General features: G+C 45.2%; 1 protein-coding gene across 4 annotated transcripts in view; it reads left to right on the top strand.

Moving 5' to 3' along the window:
- CHD7 (chromodomain helicase DNA binding protein 7) overlaps positions 1-15,234 on the top strand; it is a 189,623-nt gene that overhangs the window by 109,279 nt on the left and 65,110 nt on the right. For all 4 annotated transcript variants that reach the window (XM_045050025.1, XM_045050027.1, XM_045050026.1 and 1 more), the window contains 2 exons: positions 10,626-10,767; positions 15,093-15,230. In XM_045050025.1, coding sequence (XP_044905960.1) covers positions 10,626-10,767; positions 15,093-15,230 — 280 coding nt within the window. The remainder of the gene's footprint in view (positions 1-10,625; positions 10,768-15,092; positions 15,231-15,234) is intronic.

The following is a 15,234-nucleotide window of genomic DNA, read 5'->3' on the forward strand; positions in this document are numbered from 1 at the left end:
TAATGAGAAAAAGGGGCCACATTCCACTTTTCTATTAGAAATAGAAATAGTATCTTTCTTTCCCCTTTCCCTTTTATGTTAAATATGTATTTTTCTACCCATTTTTTTCCTCGTGCTCTCCCCAGGTGTCCTTATAGCTTTCAAATATTGGCAGTAAATATTGAAAATAAAAGCTAAGACATTTGTGGGCTGGAGGGGATGCCAGTTTGCATACGGAAGGATCCAAGAAGCTGAAACAGGAGGGTTTGCATTCTTCCTTTCAATGCGTTTTCTGTTGTGTATGCACGGGCCCCGTGAAATGAGAGAGAATTTGGAGGAAGCGCCTCCTTTGAATGACTCTCGAATGCTTTAGTGGTCCACTTAGCTATATAAAGATTCTTTGAATGTGCATACAGAAGGGAACTTGGCCAAAGATTGTGACTTGACTAGCATAGCTCCCGTGAAACGAAGCCACGGAGATTGGCTGCTGGTGCAGTTTCCTTGCTCTGGGTTTCCACCCCCAGTGTTCAAGTTAGCAGGAAGCTGAAATGCTGTTTCTCAGTTAAGAGTGATGAAGATATTTTATTTTTAAATGGATAATAAACACGCTGCTGCTATTTTTTGAAAAACACGAAGCACCGAAAACACGTCAGGTCCGTTTTTTGCAAACCACACTGTCATTATCATTAATATCTACGTGGCCACTTTCTTCTGAGGGACTTTGGTTTTTCAGATACTGTCTTCTCCATTATGATCTAAGAAAGTAGCAGCATTTTACCTGAGGAATTTTTTTTTTTTTTTTAAGTCAGCCAGCGAGCCCAACGTTGGTATATTTTGGCAACCCAATACGTGTTTTATAGTGTGCTCCTAGACACGTAAAAACTTTTCAGTGGAGATTAGACACAAAAGCAAACCATTGAACTAGTTTTGCTTAGTAAGTACAGAAAACCCAGAGAGTCAGATAGTTGTCCACCAGGTATATAGCTGATAAAATAAATGAAACCCACCCAACTTTTCTTCTGCTTCCTTGTTCTTTCATTTACATCCAGTGATTTAGTTTTGACCCACATCATTGGATAATTGAAAATACTGAATTAAGTGTTTTGGACACCGTGCCTCCAGAAGAGGATACAGACTTTTTAAACATATGGTCACAAAATGGACTTTGAGCCCTTTGAGGATTGGAGGGGAGCAAGGGAGAAAAGGCACCTGTGAGCATCGTGTCTCTACCCACTGGCCTGCCCTGCCAGGTCTCTGGTTCGTTAACAAGCTCCAGGTCAGGGATGGGACCAGGTGACCCTTTCCTGGTCTCAAAGGTTACCTTCTCTTTGAAAAGGGGGCCATTAGGTCTTTTTCATCCCAAATCCTTTCTTCCTTCAGGATGGCCACCTCAGAAATCTTTCTCTTGCTGGTGACAGGCCACGTTATGTCCCTTCCTCTGTCTGATTTGTCTTAATCTGCTGAATGGACAGGCAGGGAGAGTCGTCAGCCGCTCTTTAGTACAGACCCTGCTGTCTTTAGCAACACGTGGTGCAGTTCGTAGTCCTTGGGGGAGGAGAAGGCCCGACAACATTGACCCTTAAAAAGCAGGTTCTGCTGACTCCTACTGTGCTAGATGCAGGAGTGACCACCCTGGGACGCGTGCCCATCCAGGGAGAGCGGTGGCCTGCTGCCGCTGTGGTTTTATGTGGGAGAGGATGCGTAGACTCCCGCCTCCACTTCTCGCAACACCCATCAGTTGAACGTCGAGAGGTGAGGAGGCCATGGGTGGCAGTGGTATGTCAAAGGGGGATGTTTCTGGAACGCACTCCTCTGAAGTCTCTCTCAAGTGGAATTTTAGGGCAGAACATGTGTCGCCATAGTAGATGTGGTTGTGACGTTAGGAGTGGAAGATAAAGGGCAGAAGGGATCGTAGGCTCATTTTTTAAGTGATCATTAAAAATATCTGCGCCTAGACATGCTTCTGAAAAGTGTGAAGTTCTGTGCAGCTGCGAAATCTGTCACGTGATGGGTGCACAAAGATCTTTCTGCCCGGGTGAGGGCCCCTTCAAGTCTGGGTGCTGTGCAGAGCCACCGTGAGAGCATCAGCCGTCTGGAACACCAGCTCCTTCAGCTTCTCAGAGAAGTCTGTGTGGCTTAGCTTTAACATGTCAACTAGGGAAATGGTGTGAATTAGGAAAAGTGACCCCATTCTTCTTTATTTTGATGTGAACTTCCACGAGAGTACTAATTATGTGTGGGTAGCCCTGATTTCTGCAGGAACAGTATAATGTCGTGGTCCTTGGGCTTCTCCTGTTAGGGGTGGGTGGTGCTATTTCCTCCTCGTTGGTTTCACCACTTGCTCTGCCTTGTCCCCTACCTCCCTGCAGGTAGGTGGCAGCTATTAAAATGTGGGTGAGCGGCGTGTCTCGTGTGTCGTACCGGCCACGCTGGCAGATCCTAGAAGATCTAGGGAACCTAGGGAGCGCGGTTCTAGCTGCCCAAGTTAGCCCAGTGTCCCCCTTCCTGAGTCATGGGGATGCTGTGCATCAGCAGGAGCAGCCTCTTGCAACGTGGCACAAGCAGCCACCCGTGAGCCTCCCACTTGGCGCTTGAAGAGCACCCTGTAGTCAGAGGGTGTGCTTTCTGCCTCACTCCTGTGACGCCCGATGTGCTCAGGTCTGTGTTGTGCCACGGTGCCGGGTGGCTAATGTTTGTGTTGCGCTTCTGCGATGAGAGAACGTATTCGCTAACTAGACTTCTTTTCCGTGTTACTGGCAGATCTTAATTCGATCCATAATCCATAAAATTCAGTAGCCTTTAGATTTTCAGTGAGAATTCTTGACTGAATGATGAGTCTTTTTTTACACCCTCCCCCCCACCCCGGCCCCGAATATGTTCGTTGTTGGAGCACCTGGGTGGCTCAGCCGATCACGTGTCCAACTCTCGATTTCGGCTCAGGTGACGATCTGACAGTCCGTGAGGTCCAGCCCCGCCTTGGGCTTCACACGGGCAGTGCGGAGCCTGCTTGGGATTCTCCCTCTCCCCCTGTCTCCCTCTGTCCTCCTCCGCTTGCTCTCTCTCTCTGTCTCTCTCTCAAGATAAATAGACATTTTAAAAAAGAGTACATTCGTTATTAAAAATGGATTTGGCTCTTTTCAGGAGAGCTTTTATCTTTCTTTCCCTTCCTTCCTTCCTTCCTCCCTTCCTTCTTCCCTTCCTCCCTCCCTCCCTCCCTTCCTCCCTCCCTCCCTTCCTTCCCTCCCTTCCCTCCCTCCTTTCCTTCCTTCCTTCCTCCCTCCCTCCCTCCCTCCCTCCCTCCCTCCCTCCCTCCCTCCCTTCCTTCCTTCCTTCCTTCCTTCCTTCCTTCCTTCCTTCCTTCGTCTTCTTTAAGAAGGGGGCAACCCAGTAGCTATCCTCAGGACAGGGTTCTTATGTTATAAGGCTAGCCAGCGATCGTCCCAAGTCACAGAACACATTCAGCAGGAAACACTTCTGAGGCCTGAAGGATACCCCTAAAGGCCAGGCCGGCACTGGACTCCTAGGGAGATCTCACGAAGAAGATGCCTTCGGATCAGTCCCAGGACTCAAATGTGGGCTCTGGAACCAGACAGCTTTTGGCTACAGTCCTAGCAGTGCAACTTCCTGGGCTGAGCACGTAGCCTGTCTGACCCTCAGTTTCTTCATCCTTGGAAAGTCTGATTACAAAATGAAAAGATGAGGCATGATGACTGTTTGCAATATACTTGCATTTTAAATGAAAGCAAATTAGGTTTCTGTATCTAACTTTCTTTGTTCTTTCCTTCCTAAAAATTTAGCATAGTTAATGTACTTAAGGAGTACTTGATGCTAGAAGAGCTATTTAAGGTAACAATTTAGATTAAATTAAGTGTCTTAGAGGTGTTCCATCCAGTCACTTTCAGAGAACTTAAAAAAAAAAGCCTATTAATTTGTCATTGAAATCATACGCTTGTTGTTCAGAAGTAAAATAGCATCCCCCCCACCCCTCCTCTCTCTTGTTCTCTTCTCAACTCTTTCTCTTTCTCAACCAGGAGAGTAGGGTGAAGAACTTATGGGTGGGGTTTAGGGGCTGGGGTGGCAGGGCACCTGCTTGGAGCGAAGTATTCGGCCCCAGGCCGGGCGGCTTGGCACCTGCAGGCTGACTGTGCTGGGGGGGGGGGGCAGACAGACCCAGGGGGCAGGGCGAGGGTCTTGCTCCCATCCCGCCATCCCGCCCGGGAGCTCTGTGCCCAAGGTGGCCCCGTGGAGCATCTCACACGTTTGGACCAGTGTCCCGAGTGCTCCTGGGCCTTTGCCCTCACGGCGAGGAGTTGGCTTTTGTGTGTCCTGTCTGTTGCTCAGGGTTTGCTCTGTGTCTGTCATCATCAGTTTATTCTATTACCTGCATTTTATTACATTCTAGTGTAGCCATTAAAACAAGTTTTCATCTTAGGACCTTAAAATTTTTGTTTTGTTTTGTTGGGTTGATTTTACTTGATGATGTATCCCACTTTATGTTGCCTTAATTGATATTTTTCAGTTGTTAGTACTTTATCTTGTCTCTTTTTTGTTTTGCTTCTTTGTCTTTTAAGTTTCTTTTTCATTGTTTACAGACTTAGAGGAGGGGCTCAGTCAGTTAAGCGTCCAACTCTTGCTTTCAGCTCTGGTGCACAGTTCGTGGGTTCAAGTCCCGTACTGGGCTCCGTGCTGGCAGTGCAGAACCCGCTTTGGATTCTCTCTCTCTCTCTGTCTCTCTCTGCCCCTCCACAGCTCATGCTCGTGCGCTCTCTCTCTCTCTCTCTCTCTTTCTCTCTCTCTCTCAAAATACACTTAAAAAAATTTTTTTTAAAAACTTAGAGGAAAATTCTATACTCAAGCTGAGAGGCTCGATGCTCTTCTCTCTACCACCATTGGGCCCTTGGTCCAAACAGCTTATTACAGGCTTTATTATGGCAGCCGCCGGATCTTTCAGAATCGCGACACGTTGCAGACCTCCTGTGCCGGGAACGTCTCTCTCCCTCTCCTCCTTCATTAGCTTCAGTTCTTCATTTAAAAACCTTTTAAACATGTAAAATATAAGGATATATTGCAGCACTGTTTACTCTTCTTCTAAAAGATGACATTTTGGCCTGAGCCTCTGAAAAATCCGATTAACCTTCAGGACCCCGGCCTCAAGGTTGGTTTTCCCCAGTGTGGTGGGAATCACCCCATCTGCAGGATCTGTCTGAGGGCCCCCCTCCTGCTGTCCAGACCTCTTCACTGGCTGTATTCTCATCACAGGTGCTCCCACAATACGGTTCCTTTTCAAACTACCTTTCCGTTTGGGTCCTTAATGTTGATGCTGATCAGTGTGTGACTGCATTCTGTTTTGCAGTAGGTCAGGGCAGCTAGCTGGATTTCTAGTAAGTTCTGGCCCTTACTTGTTTACAAAGCCTGTACTCTTTTTCACCAAAAAGAATTAGTTGTCTATGTGCTGTGTCTTAGGTGGAAGGAGTTGATGCGACCCCATTTCAGGTACTGTCACTTAGCCCTTCATTGTAGACTCTTAAAAGCTGAATACGAACCCTTCCGTAACGGGTATGGCATGGCCTTAGCACGGCCCTCTGTATGGCGTGTATTCTCTGAATACAGAGTTTGGGTTCTCAGTGGTCTCGTCAAGATGGCCTATGCTTCGGGGCGCCTGGGTGGCTCATTTGGTTAAGTGTCCGACTCTTGATCTCGGCTCAGGTCCCCATCTCTCGGTTCCTGAGATCGTGCCCCTCATCGGGCTCCGTGTTGGCAATGTGGATCCTGCTTGGGATTCTCTCTCCCTCTCTCTGCCCTTGCTGTGCTCTATTTCTCTCTCTCAGAATAAATACTTTTTTTTTTTTTTTAAAGGCATATGTTTGGATCACGTTGGGGACAGTTGCAGCCCTTCAGAGCCTGGTCTAGCAGAGGTGACCTAAATGTCACTAAGCTATGGACCCCAAGCACATCCAGCTGCCCACCAGTATGACCCGCTCTCGTGATAAAATGTGAAATGGAATGGAGCTGGTGGAGGGACAGTGGCCCTTCAGACTGCTAGCGCCATCCCCAGAAAATGTGCTTCCTCCAAGGTTGGAAGGGCTTGTCTAGCTTCAGGAGCGGGTGGCTCTGTATCTCGGTGACACCAGCCACAGTGGGAGATAAGGCTGAGGAAATGAAAGAACTGTATGAGCAGGGAGGAGAAGTATAGAGATGTATCGGTTTTGCAAACGTGCTGCGTCTCACTCTGTTTGAGTAGCATGTTAATCCCATTTCACTGAGCTTCGTGGGTGTTTCCTCATGAAGACAGAATCTGCGTCGGGTTTTCTTCAACGAGTTAATGAGAAGAGCACTTTTGAGTAGTGCCCGGTAAGGGCCGTATACGTGTTTGTTGTTGTTGTCGCTCTTAACTTGTGTTGTGCAATTAAATCGATCTGCTAAAATTGATAAGGCACCTACCTGACCAGGCACTAGGAAAGCAAAGATAAATAAGACACACTTCTTCCTCTTTTGAGCCTATGTGATAGTTGGAGAAAGACATACACTCGCGCGCGCGCGCGCGCGCACACACACACACACACACACACACACACACACACAGAGCTTTGGTTTCAGTTCATTGTGGTAGTGCTCCCACCGTATTCTGTGTGTTTTAAATACCCCTTGTGCAGGGTACCTTCCTTCACGTAGGTGGAGTGAGGCTTCTCGTGAATGAGCGATGGCCTAGCTGAGTCTTGCAGAGCCGTAGATGGAGCCGGGGGGGGGGGGGGGGGGAACGGAGGTGGAAGAGGCAGGTGTGCCCGTTAGTGAGCACATTCTGCGTGTCTGCACGTAGAGGGTGCGGAGGGTTTGGGGTGCGAGGAAAGTGGAAACACAACGTTGCCAGTTGCAAACATCGCAGAAGGCCTTGTAGGCCGGTGCGGACTCTCAGACGTCATCGTGTAGATCGGACTTGAAGCAGGACGGCGCAGTCAGGTTTACGTTTTAGCTGGTCGCTGTGCTGGTGCGTGACGTTGTAGGTGACGTTCTGGTGGCAGTGCCATGTCCCTGAAGTAGGAAGTGCGGGAGGCAGAGCGGGTCCGGGGGAGGCACCATGCCTCCGGGGCTGAGGCCATTTAGGGCTAGAATTAGAAAGCACCCCCACCCCCCCACCCCTTGGGGTCCTCCCTCCGGGAGGTCACCACGTGGAGGCCAGCATCGGCTAAACCCGCGCGAGTGGCCATCACGGCAGCTGTCGGAGGTTCTGTGTCTGTGCCAAGCAGCTCAGTGGCTCCATTCTCGACATGGCAGTGTCCGCTCGAGGGATGTTTCTTATTAATAACATTCTCTTACCCCCAGCTGGAAGAGCTGCCCCGTGCGTGCCTGCCAGCTTTCCAAATTATAATTTGGGAGAAGAATGTTTGTATGGCCACGTTTTGGCTTTGGCATTGTAAAAGACTAGCTCTGAACGCTAGAGATTTAAATTAAATAGCGACCGTGGAGGTAGCACGTGTGTCCTTTCCTCGGCAGTCTGATAGCGGGTGACCCAGCCCGTGGATCACGAGGGTGACGAGGCAGCGGGGGAGGCGGTTGTAACAGGCGAGGTGGGAAATGACACCTGCCTGAACTAAAGCAGTGGCCACGGAGGGGAGTGGCCCTTGGGATCGTTTGCTTGTTTGTCCTCCCAGCTTGTGCTGGGGACTGTGGATAAAGGACTTTGCTTTAGAGGAAATGGTCTTTGGTGCAGTGGGGTTCTGTCTCTGAGTCTGCAGTGGATTCAGCCCGAGTGGGTCTGAGCCACACCAGAGAATATGTTCCCAGGCGTCCCCGAATGCGTTCCCAGCTGCTTGCCTTCCAGATGTGTGTGTGAATACTGGCATTTGTGTCACATACCACCAGCGTTTTCATCCATTATCTCATTTAAACCTCATAACGAATCTTGGAGGAAGATAGAATTACTGACCTCATCTTACCGATGAGAAACTGAGGCTCGGGGAAACGAAGTGATTTGTTCAGGGTCACAGACAGACAGGTGATACATGACAGAGTTGGAACTTGAGCTAAGGTGTGTCTGACGCACATCAGCCTAACCCACAGTCTGTATTACCCTCATTTGTTGAAAGAAAAATTCTGACCTTAGTTTTCTGGGGACAAAGCAGTTGTAATGTAACACTTAGTTGAAAATCCAGATTAGCTGATTGCAAAGCAGTAGCAAAGGCAATTTAATTAACATGACTTTATCTTGTCCTTGGTTGTGATGTCTTTGGGTGGACATTGAAGATTTTGTAGCTTTTTTGACTTCTTGGCACGCTTTTGATTTGGGTGTTGATGTCACGAGAAGGTGTCAGCATGGAAGTGCTTACCTGTCTCTGAGCAACGTTAATAGTGCAAGGTCTAATGAGTTTGGAAATCTTTCGGTAATCAGATCTGGGATGAGTGCTTCCCTTGGCTACAGGCTTTTTTTTTTCCCTGAGCATTTGGAGAGGTCTTGTCTGACTTTTAGCAGCCTTGGAGGTTCCACGCAGTTCATTCATGGGCAGGGCAGGTGGAAAATCATTAGCGCTTCTCTCCTTCAGCAAATTGATATTTCAGCAAACCTGGGCTCTGGCGGCTTTAAGACAGGAAGCCTTTTTACTCCTATAGGATAGTTCACACAGGGTGCGGTAACCCCACTAAATTAAACTGTGTACCTCGCTCTGGTGCAGAGAGGTCACGGTGAAAGGCACTGGCTGCCGACTTACTTTACCTGGCAGTGGTTCAACTCTGTGACAGGCCTACCTCTGATTTAAACAAATTTGAGAAATATGTAAAGTTTTGGAAGCAGTTTTGCACTGATTTGATAAAAGAAACCACAAAACACTGCAGCGCAGGTGTTGAGAATGTTTGAAAGCTGATTGAGGGAAGCAGATGGCTTTAGTCAGTGGCATCCAGCCAAAAGAGCAGGTGCTGGTCATGTGACCGCTGGTTACCAGGGTAATCTGATTGCTCTTGGCGTGCAGATGAAAGGAAAGGGGCCCAGCGTTCAGCTGTAGTATTGTATAATTTGTGGCAGTTAGAGCGGAAATAAATGCTGGAAATGGAGCCTCATAGTAGGGGAGACTTCTGTCCATGTGTAGCGTAAACACTAGGACAGTTGGGTGAGGAACTGCTGTATGGATTTTTTTTTTTTTAATTTAAAAAATATTATTCTTTCCATGGATCTTTGGGGACTTCAAGTTTTTAGGACACTGCCTTTTAAAAATTTTTTTAAATTAAAAGAACTCTTTAAACCTAACTGCCGTTTGCTCTAATCTTGAATTCTTGTGAGTTACTTCCTTACGTGGCTATCTACCCTGCTAAAATGTTCACAAAATAGAACAGGGTCTGAGTATTTAAAAATAACTAGTTTGGGACTACCAAATATTTTATTCGTTACTAAGATACGTTTTAGGCGGGTGATGGATACTTTATTCTGCTAACATACTTTTGAAATATTTTACGTGACATGGGCTTTACTTAAATGAAAGCATAGAGATGTCTTGGTGTCTTTTGTAGTAGCTGAGGCTGAGAAAATATGCTGTTTAATGCATTCTGTCAGCACACTTTTCTGGGAATTTATGAAGTTTCATAAATAAACTTTGTAAAGGTTTTTAAAATACCGTGTTTTCAAATTTATTAGAATTTTATGGTTTCTAGAAATAGGAAAATATAACCATTACTGAGGTTTGATTATTTTAAACGTTGCAAAACATGACAATTAATATTAGAAAACCTTGGGTCCGGTTTGGAAATTGGAATGGAAAGTAGCACTAAGCGTACATTCTAAAAGAATGTCACATAAAGGTTTTGAAGCCAATGGTAACGTTAAATTAAAAAAAAAAAAATATTTTCTCAAGGTTCATTCACGTCTTTTGACTTATGTAACATTCCAATCCTGTTAACGTCTGGCAGAAACATACTGTGGAACATGCATTTTAATTATTGGGGTTGTTTTTGCTGTATTTTTGTATTTCAGAGACCTAGCTTTGGGGGAAAAAAAAAAAAAAAGGCTACTGTGACTCTCTCAAAAAAATGCCCAGCACCAAAATGAAGCTTATTTTAAATTAAGAAAACAGCATTAAGTAAAATCATGTAGAACAGGAAATTGCCATATGTTTTGTTACATTTTAAGAGGCTGTCGTCGGATAATAATGTAGCTGGGTGACATAATGGAGGACACCTAGCAGTGTTGGTTATAAAAAGGGCTTAAATAGGAGTTTTAAAACTCTCTGCAAGAGACACAAAGAAATGATCATTATAGTCTAGTTTTCCTTGACGTTCAAAAGCAAAACAAAACAAAACAAAACGTATCCTGTGCCTTAAAAATTTGATGGCAAAACGACTTCTTAATCTGATTTTTCACTATGGTTTGGTGTACCGGCAGGGATTTTGCATTGTCTAGATAACAAATGTACTCTGTGTGGTATTGGGAGTTTTTGCATGAAATTTCTCTTTAATTAGGTCAGGTATTTGCCAAAGGTCATCCGTATGGGGTTTTGCCATAAAAACTTAATTGAGAGTGCCATTTAACTGTAAGTGGCCAACACGCATTGATTTATCAGTTGTCATCGATACTTTCGGGATATTAATGTGGGAAATATAAGGCATGGGGCATGTGGAAAACCTCATTAAAAAGTGAACACTAAGTGATCCACTTTGAATTCTAGTAATAAGAAACCTGATTCAGAAGCAAGTGCTTTGAAGAAAAAGGTCAACAAGGGAAAAACAGAAGGTTCTGAAAATTCAGACTTAGACAAAACGCCCCCAGCATCTCCTCCTCCTGAAGAAGATGAGGACCCAGGTGTTCAGGTAATACCATCATTCTGACCCCAAGCCTTGGTTATTTAGCATGGGTAACTTTAGCCGCACACCAAGTGCACCAGACCTCCCCTGTCTTTGTTACAGAGCTGCTTTAAAGATGGCTTTGTTGTTGTCTGGAACATCACATCCGTAGCAGTGAGAGCTAGGGGGCCAACACGAAATTAAACTCCCGACGTCTCGGGTTTGTCATCTTTGACTCCGGGATAGATAAAGCTGAGTATCTTCATTTACTTCTGCAAGCGTCCCTTCCGCTGTTTACGTGTATATTAGTGTTAGCGTATCGTTAAGATACTCGGTCACTTAAAGCTTCCTTCACATTTCTGATTTTCTCTGAAGTTTGGTTGCCTGTCCATTCTTTTATTTTGCAGAACAAGAAACCAACATGTAATCTGTAGCTCGCCTTAGGTGTTCTGACATCCGGTGGCCAGAGTTGAGACATTTAGTCATGTAATAATCCAGTTTCTGTGAACAAGTTAGTGACTCTCTGGATGGCAATTGTGCAGAACTTTCCAGGGTTAGATTCTCCTGACTTTTGGAGAATTTTATAGGAAGCAGTTGAAAAACCGAAATAAGCATTAGGGCTTTAGGCTCTTGTGTGTAGAGTGCACTGCCTTCCCTGATTGGACTATAAGGTAAGAGTCCCTGCACGTGACCGTTAAAAATTATTTCCTTGTTACATTCTCTGGAAGCACGCCAGTGCGGTCCACTGGGATGGCTAGGAATGTCACTTCTGTGAATGACATCTGAGTTATCATGGAGCAGTCACTGAGGAGTCCTGCTAGAATAGAAGTCGGCCCCTAACGGCCTGCTTGCCTCTTCTGATCGCTCAGTCCACACTAAGCACTGGCTACCTACACCTGTACCAGTTTGCTTGAAAGTTAGAAAAAAAAAAAAAAAATTTGGCAGTGTGCAGCCCTATTCTAAAGAATGTCAGACAGGGTTGGTTTTTGTTTTTGTTTTGCCAGTCTGTTTGTTTTTCAGTAGAACTCCCTGGTAGCTGTAATGTCACAGAATGGCTTAGGCTAAGAGGGCCTGAGAGGGAGCGGAAAGAGAGCGCGAGTGTGGACGAATGCGGTGTGGTTTGGTGTAGTTCTGTAACTAACCTGGGACACCTCTGGCGGTTGGGGTTAATTTTGTGCTTTTCCTTTCATACGTCACTGAAAAGATAGGCAAGGTAAGTGGGCATCTTTTAATTGCTTGAGGACTTTTAAACTAAAGTATTTTAATGATTTTGCATTGTATGTTTATGCTCAAGGGTCTTTTTTTCCTGAATCGTGTTTGCCTAAACTAGGACCTTTCTGACAGTAGTGTTTAGACAACATTAAAAAGATTTATTCACACAGGTCAAGAAAATTCCCTTGTTCTCTCACAAATATCGCTGCTGTTTCTTAAAAGTATTTGTATTAATAGAGAATCCATTAGACTTTAGGAAGTACTAATTTTTTTTTTTTTTCTTCTGCATTTCAGTTACAGGAAAACTCAACTCAACTCAAATGAACATTAGTGCATGCTTTCTAATTGGCTAGTGCTTAACTGTTAGGGGTTTAGTAGCTAATACCAGCAACCACACAAGAAGATCTGACTTTGCAGGCAGGTTTTTCTCTGTGTCTCTGACACAGGAAGTGATGCTTGCTGCTATTTGTTGTTTCTTCCGGTAGGATATGCATGAAGGGTTTAAAGTTCTGTGATTGATTTGTTTAAACCAGTAAATGCCGTATCATTTTAACTCAAAATTGTGTCACCAAATACTACAACAGAGATCGTGGAAACACATTGAGATCTTCTCTTTGAGCATGGCTGCTTGAACTGTATGTAGCTTTTCTCAAGCAATCAAGCTTAACAAGTTGACCCATAAAATAATAGGTCAATTCAGATAGTGTCAATTCAGACGGTTTGAGGTGTGGTTTAAAGGGAACGCTTACATTTTGATTTCACAGAACTCTTTCAGATAACCGTTTAACAGACCATAAGAGAAGCATGTTATGTCATGTATTAATTTCATGTTGGGGAATTGTAAAAGGACTCTTGATACCCAAAATTAATGAACTTAAAATCAATTATTACTTAGAAGGTAGAGACGCCATAGCACCATGGAAAATTTTCAGAAAATGGAGCTGTAATTGTATTTGGAGGGTTTTCGCTCTTAGGAAGTGGCCTCGTGTCCACTACCAACGAACCCCATCACCGCTGCACACATTTGTAACACCAAGCTGATGCGAGGAGAAGCTTCCATAGCTAAGAAAGTTACGCCCACCAGTCATAGATTTCTATTCCAAAAAAGAAAAGCTTCCTGTTTTATTGTAGTGGAACATTTCTTCAGTAGTGAGCTTTGGTATGAAGTGGCTTTGTCTCAGACTCTAGCTGAGGGCGTTTAGTTGTTGGGGCTGGAAGGATACCGCGACGTGGCCCCGACCAGGGAAACCTGACAAAACATCACAGATGCGTCATTAGTGGCACGTTCCTCCCCTTACGGTAATGACAAACAAGATGAAAATACAGACCAATCCATGGCAATTTAGTTCAATTGACCTATTAAAGGAAATACAGATAGTATGCTACGTGTCACAGAATGAGAATGTTGTTTCTGATAACAGCCTTTTATATCTTAAAGAGATTGAGAGACCAGGAGTTATCTTGGATCGACTTTGGGTAGAGAGAAAGGAAGCTGTGCAAGGTAGCTTGGCCTTGTAGCCCCAGTGCTTCCTGATTTTTCTTTGGCAAGGTAGAGCTAATTAATGATGACTTTAATCCTACTAATTGCATCTGGAATTAGTATGTACCATGCTCTGTTCTAAATGCTTTACGTGAATTCTGTCATGCGATCTAATTCCCTCATGTGATCTTCACAGAATACTTAGGAGGTAGTTAGCTGTCATGAATCCCGTTCTGCAGACCAGGTAACTGAGGTCCACAAAATAAGTTGTTCAAGGTCACCTAGTGAGAACCGGGGCTACTTGAAAAACTCAGCACTCAACTCCAGGGCTCACAAGGTCAAACTGCGTCCCGTGACGTCGGGAGGGTCACAGATGGCAGAACCCCTGCTGGTTCTTGCTCTGCCCTGACCTGGAATTGCTTCTGGGCGGGGCTGACCTGGAAGGCCAGAAGACGAACCTCTGGCCCCCGCTGCTACTCCCACTGGCCTAAACCACTAACAAGTCTGTTAATAGGATGTTACCCCACATCCCCTTGGGTCGGACTGCACCTCTGCAGTCACGGCTGTGTAGGACTAAGGGCTCAGAGCCTCAGACGACTCATTTGATGGTCATATTCAACCGAGTTTGTGTCGCCAGCTACCTCCGATGCCCTCTTGAGAGCAGAGAGAGCAGAAACGTAAGAAAACAAAACTCGGCCAGCCCTACCCTTTGAGACCAGGTGCTGGGCTTCCTTGGTCCTGACTGGAGCCACGTACACCCTTGCTTGTTCCTCCTAGGTCTACACGGTCCAGGGGGTGGGGGGGGGGGCTTGCTCGCCTCTCGCTCTGCCTTACTGACCAACTTTACAATTCACAAGCTTCTTTAAAAAGTTTTATTTCATAATTCTTAGAAAAAAGTTCCTAAGTGTTCATTTCTCAGTATTTTTATTTATTCTGCGTGCTTCATGAACTCATCTATAAGTTGTAATCTTATATTTATCAGTGGTTTAAAACTCACATGTATCATTTTACAGTCAGGTTAGGTTTTACCAAATACTCACATTAATGAAAGGTCAGTTCGCCTCATTTTTAATTAACTGACAAAACTAATTCTTTACCGAAAAGGTCAAAACAATATAGAATTATTTTGAACAAAAAGTCTGTTTCTTTTAGGGCCAAACTTAAAATCAAGCCTTTTATTTAAATGGCCTTCTGAAATACCATTTCAGTATTTATATAGAACTGTATAATCTACTGATTAGCTTCTAGTGTCGTCACTTCTTTGGATCTTCTGTTAGAAAAATTTTGAAGCCTACAAAAATAGGAAAGTGTAACGAACCCCTATATTCCCATCGCCCAGCTTCTGTATTGGTTCCCCTTTTGAGCAGCGCACCGCCTGAGTAAGGAGTCAGGTGGGTTGTTCCTCCCATTCCCCAGCTGAAGGTCTGGTGGCTGGGAGTGGTGATTTCCCCCATTTCCATCATGTTCATTGCCCCTGTGGTTTCTTATGTGACTTACAGGGATAAGGTTATCAGCTCTACTTGAAGGTTAATTTTTAAAAATGTATCTCTTAGCATCCCGAGAGAGGTTACAAAGAGCATCAGTGACGGCTTTTTACACCTGCTTTGTTGTTTTTGTTTGTGTGTTTGTGTCTTGTCTGTGTTTGTGTTTGTGTTTTTAGAAGCGACGTTCCAGCAGGCAGGTGAAGCGGAAGCGATACACGGAAGACTTGGAGTTCAAGATTTCCGACGAGGAAGCAGATGATGCAGACGCTGCTGGGAGAGACTCCCCCTCCAACACCTCGCAGTCAGAGCAGCAGGTCA

The sequence above is a fragment of the Felis catus genome, chromosome F2 (assembly GCF_018350175.1).
Source record: "Felis catus isolate Fca126 chromosome F2, F.catus_Fca126_mat1.0, whole genome shotgun sequence".
Taxonomy (NCBI): Eukaryota; Metazoa; Chordata; class Mammalia; order Carnivora; family Felidae; genus Felis; species Felis catus.